This window comes from Mandrillus leucophaeus, unplaced genomic scaffold (genome assembly GCF_000951045.1).
Source record: "Mandrillus leucophaeus isolate KB7577 unplaced genomic scaffold, Mleu.le_1.0 Scaffold554, whole genome shotgun sequence".
Taxonomy (NCBI): Eukaryota; Metazoa; Chordata; class Mammalia; order Primates; family Cercopithecidae; genus Mandrillus; species Mandrillus leucophaeus.
The window spans coordinates 1-5,512 of NW_012105964.1; the positions used below are offsets into that span (position 1 = coordinate 1).

Consider the following 5,512-nt stretch of genomic DNA (forward strand, 5'->3'; position numbering starts at 1 on the left):
CTCTGGTGGTCTTCTTCGGGGAATAAACGGTCTGGGCATAACAAGTCTGTCTTTTCAGGTTTCTCACTTGCCCTCCTTGATCCTTCTTCTCACCCCATTACTGTCCATACTAGAACTGAAGTACAATTTAAAATAATCCCATCATTGGGCATATTGAATAAAGTTTGGGTTATCCCATTAATTTTTAATTGAGTGAATTTTCACTTTTTACTGCGACTTTTAAAAATTATCCAGTAATAACCAAATTAAGCTGCTAACTTCTTTTTATGACCCTTAATTTCCCGCCTCCCAACCCCATATTGTTAGCGACCCCTGGGGAAGGAAATGCTCTCTAGTTTTTGGAATAGACTTTCTAAAGCAACTAACCTAGGGCTTTCCACATGGTCTGCAGAACTTCGTGTTCGTTTATGAGGAGACAGTGTCTGTGCTTTTGTTACTGTTGTGAATTTACATAAAATATGTAAATATGTATCCATCAAGGAATTGTTCTTCTTATTCACTTCAAAAAGTAGTTTTAAGCTTCCTCCTTTGTTTCCTCCTCCCCCCCGCCACCATGAAAAGCATGTACAGGAGGTATGTTGCCTGCAATTCTGAAATTCTGATAACAATGTAGGAACTCTATCCAAGATTGCTTTTTTTTTTTTTTTTTGAAACGGAGTCTTGCTCTGTCACCCAGGCTGGAGTGCAATGGCATGATCTCGGCTCACTGCAACCTCCAGCTCCCAGGTTCAAGGGATTCTCCTGCCTCAGCCTCCCTAGTAGTTTGGACTACAGGCACCTGCCAACATGCCTAATTTTTTGTATTTTTAGTAGAGATGGGGTTTCACCATGTTGGCCAGGCTGGTCTTGAACTCCTGACCTTGTGATCTACCCTCCTTGGCCTCCCAGAGTGCTGGGATTACAGGCGTAAACCACTGCGCTTGGCCCAAGATTGCTAATTTTAAAGCGAGCTTAAAACTGTACAAAGGGAGCATGGCAAAATTACATTTAGCCCCAACTTTATTTTCATCCTGCAAACCAGAACCCAGTACAACTCTGTCCCCTCAAAAATGGGAATTAAATAGTTACAAACAGGCCTCGCAGGTTGGAAGCAACCACAGCTTTCACCGCTATTTCTGGGTTCCATCCAGCGCAAGTGCACAAAAGAAAAAAACCTAACATTTTTGAAAAGCTAATACTTATTGGGCTCTTTCTATTTGCTGGGCTCTTTCTATTTGCCAGGCACTTCGTACACAATGTCTCATCCAATTGAGAACCCTTCCAAACATAACTCAAGTCAGATCCTACTTATTGTTTATTTTCACACAAATAATGGAAATGGCTGAGAGCATGGCCTAACATGAGCACAGAAGTGTACTTGGACCCAATATAAGAGGAAGCACTTGGGCCTCACATACAGTGTTAGTTGACTCTGCCAGCCAGCTACTACCCAGGGGACATCAGCCTATAGTGGATTAGTAACATGTAAATATCCAAAAAGTATTTAATTCTGTAAACCTAACTTTATCTTACACTTACTGTCTTCATGACTTTTCTGATGTCGCTTCATTTTCAAAAACAGCCACAAGGGACCACTTGCTTTGTTTTACTTACCCTAACACATTTTGTTCCCACCAAGATGTGGATTGGATTTTTCTTAATAACATTTTATGTTTGTTAAAACTGCTATTAACATTATTAACATTTAAAGTTTTAAACTGCTTTAAAAAGTTGCTTTGCATATTTTGAACCACAAATAACTCTAGTCTGGAGGTGGCTTAGACCAGAAAATACTATTTGTGGGTTTAAGCTCTGTATCTTTTTAAATCCATCATATGTACAGCATAAACTTGAGTACCTAATAAAATAAATGTCACAATGTTTAAATAGCATTTCTCTTTAGTTCAAATGCTTTGTCATCTGTGCAGGAATAAATTGTGTGCTGAATTCTTTTTAGCCCTGAGAATATAATTATTGAACAAAATTTCCGATGAGACAAGTTAGGCCTTTAAATGATAAATATCCTCAAATATTAACAGTAAGTCAAGCATTAGAGCAAAACCTTTGATTATTGTAAAGGTATTTCCTGTGGTAAGTTCACTACTGATAAGAGCTTTTTATCCAAAACTGTACTATGTGCCAAATACAACTTAGTATTTATTACATTATTATATTTTTAAAAAACAAAAAGAATAGGCTGGGCACGGTGGCTCATGCCTGTAACTTGGGAGGCTGAGGCAGGAGAATCGCTTGAACCCAAAGGTGAAGGTTGGCAGTAAGCCGAGTTCGTGCCACTGTACTCCAGCCTGGGCAACAGAGTGAGACTCTGTCTCAATTTTAAAAAAATGAATAAAGCTCTAATGGCACTAACTTAACACTCTTGTAATGAATTTGATGCTCAAAACGTGGTACTGATAGCTCTTAAAGAGATTATTCTGTAATGTAAATTAACCAAATTCCCTTTATTAAACTCAGCATCCAATAAATGGCCCATAATAAGCACTTAATAAATGCTAATAAGTTCAAAGACTGAATATTGATAACTGCCTTATACACTTAGAAACAACTTTTGTACTTTATTATTTGCTTGTTTAGTGAAATTATTGCTTCATTTCTGAGATTTTCATAGGATTCTAATGAAGAATCTAAGAATCCAACTCACATTTGTTTTGACAAGTGATTGGTAAAAGTGATTTCATTCTCCCTTTGTAAAGATGAAGTTAATGTTTCTATACCTATTATTTTAGGTAGCTACTGAATTTACAGGAAACAAAGTATAAAAATTTTTCTGTCATTTTATTCTGCCTCCATTAATAGTGTTTTTAATGCCATTAAATGAGTTCCAAATCATCTTACAGATATTTTCTTAGGAACTACTGATATCAAATATCAAGCATTTTATGAGATCTATCAAACACATGAAAAATATTAAAATAATTACAGTAGCCCTGTTTGGCAATGACGTAGAGCAATTAGCAATCTTAAACACTACTGTTTGGGTGAAAAATTAGAACATTTATTATGTTTTAAACCCCCTGAAATGTTCAAAACTGTTAGAGGTGACACGTGATCCTCCTTCTTCCTTTTTGTTCAGGAATTCAGACCTCTGTACTGCCCTCCCCCCATCCTACCCCAAGCACACATGAATCAGTCCAAGTCCAGAAGTGAGTTCAGATTATATCAACTCTGTTAGCACCTTCCCCTTTACCAGTGATTAAATCAGAAATGCGTCTATGATCCAATTATGACTAGAAGTTCCAAGAGACGTTTGCTGGAGGCTTTAGGAAAATTCTTTCTTATTAGCACATATATTCAGCGTTCACCACAGTCTTAAAATATTTAAAAATAGGAAATACTAAAATGTGAAATACATTGATTTACTCAAACAAGAGTGTGCAGCTGTTAGAAATGATGATGTGGTTCTTTGCTGATGTGGTAGAATGTCCCAATAAATTGTTTTGTGAAAAAAAGCAAGTTAAAAAGTGTTATAACTACAAGAAAAAAAAAAAAAAACCCACAGTATTCTAAACAGCATTCTAAATGTACATTTTATTATTTCTATAAATATATATCTCTTCTCATAGAATCAAAAGAGGTAAACAATCAAGTTTCAGGAAAGCAGGAGCCAGTATTGCTTTGAGAATCTCAGATAGCAATGTGAAAGTTGCGAAAGCCATAAAAAGGCTCAGCCCTTAGAATCTACCACTTAATGAAAGTTGGTTCCATTTCCTTTTATTGTTGGCAGTCTCCGCACATGGCAGAGCAGTGGTGGCTGATGGTCCAATTTTGTCACCAAAAGGAACCAGGGAGAAGGCATCTATTCCTACCTCCTGTTAGAAAATTGCCAGGAAATGACTTTCTTTGGCACACCTTGAATGATATGCAATCTTTTTAACCAAATTACCTAGGCCAGGAGGAGTCAAGTGTTGTTTGCCATTGGCTCAGCTTGAGTCAGGTATATGCCTCTCGACCAACTGTGGGGACCAAGTAGGCAAGGCCACACACACTGACACCTCCCTTTCTAACTACATTCTAGAAGAGTAAAGGCAGAAGCAGAATCCAGGCAGGAAGGGTAGGCAGTTCTGTCCCAGAAGAAAGTAAGTATGCTGGGCAGACCAGGAAAAAAAAAAAAAAAATCCCACATATACTTACGTGAGAATCAGAGTCAGCTGGGAGAACATTTTAAAATTAGTGAATCCTGCTCTCTTTTTCCCACATGCCGTAAGCTGAGATGAGAATATGTATTTTTAAGAAAGCTTCCTACGAGTTTATTGTGTCTATTCTAACTCTAGAGAATACCCCCTTTCCTATAATGTTACATGTATCACAAAAATAAATGTGTGTGTAACAAGGCACCATAGGCCTACGAGTCATAATAGGGAAATAAGTGAGCATAGATTCATCAAATCAAAGTTTAAGTGCATAGAAAATAAACCAATGTGGAATTTCCCAAACTTCCAGTTGGACTGGGTGCTTTTGTGTTAAACATTTTTTGTTTTGCCCTCTAAACTTGATTTATCTGCAAATCTACAAACATTATGTAAATAGATATCTGTGCGGGCAAAACACTTTTTGCTCACATGATCTTGAGAAGGAACTTAGATTCTGGCGTCTTAAAACGCGGCACCTTTTTTATGTCCTTGGGGCTTTCGAGTCACCATATAAATGAGGTCTCTGAAGTTAGTATGCCAGGGAGATCAGGCACCTCTGATTTTAAAATAAAACACTGCAAAGAAAGCTTCCGGGAGGAATGAGAGCATGCTCCAAATCACGACTCTGTAATTAGTCTTTGTGAAGAGTGGACAGAAATTTCGTCCGAAAGCCACCGTCTTTGCTCTGGTTCCTTTCTCTGTAAGCATGTCACACGAACCACACTTGTGCACCATGCATCGCAATTTAAAGCTTTCCTTGGAAAGTTTCCCCAGCTTGATTGCTTATGGAAACAGCAGCTCCGGTTCCCAATTCGTTTAATACATCCTGTCCGAGCGCGTCTTATTACCGAATGTTACCCACGTTCTGATAACAAGGGGACGCCGTGTCCTCCCCCGGTGAACTCACTCCCAGTCCCAGAAATATAGCGTGACTGCCTCCCCGGCGGTGTTTTGAAAGTGGAAGCCGGGCGCCGCCCTCCAGCACCTGCACCTCCCGCCCGGCAACGGCCGCCTGAAGCACGAAGTGCGTGCGACCGCAGCTCAGCAGGTCACGCAACCCCAGGCCGCCGCGCCGCCTGCGTGCCTGCAGCCCGCCGGCCCCGCCCCCGCCGCCTGCTTCCGCCGCTTTTGTGCACGCTCCGGCTTCCTAGTGCGCCCAGAGCCTGCCTCGCGTGCCGACCCCGCCGCGTAATCCGGCGAGGAATCCATATTCCCTCCGGCCCCCGACGCCCTCCGTCGACTTTAGTTCGAGCAGGTGACGCCCTCATTTTGACGCCGAAAAGTGTCCGTTCCTGATACACAGCAAACACCTCAGGCTACGAAACGTGGGAGAAGCGGACAGCGGGCGGGGAGTCGGCCTCCTTGGCGCCTGCTCCCTGCCC

The 5,512-nt window shown here is 40.6% G+C and overlaps 1 protein-coding gene across 1 annotated transcript in view; it reads left to right on the plus strand.

Annotated features, from left to right (window-relative positions):
- Positions 1-5,088: 5,088 nt before the first annotated feature.
- LOC105552399 overlaps positions 5,089-5,512 on the plus strand; it is a gene marked incomplete at its 5' end in the record, with an annotated part of 75,293 nt that continues 74,869 nt past the window's right edge. The window contains one exon of the mRNA XM_011998066.1: positions 5,089-5,385. Coding sequence (XP_011853456.1) covers positions 5,089-5,385 — 297 coding nt within the window. The remainder of the gene's footprint in view (positions 5,386-5,512) is intronic.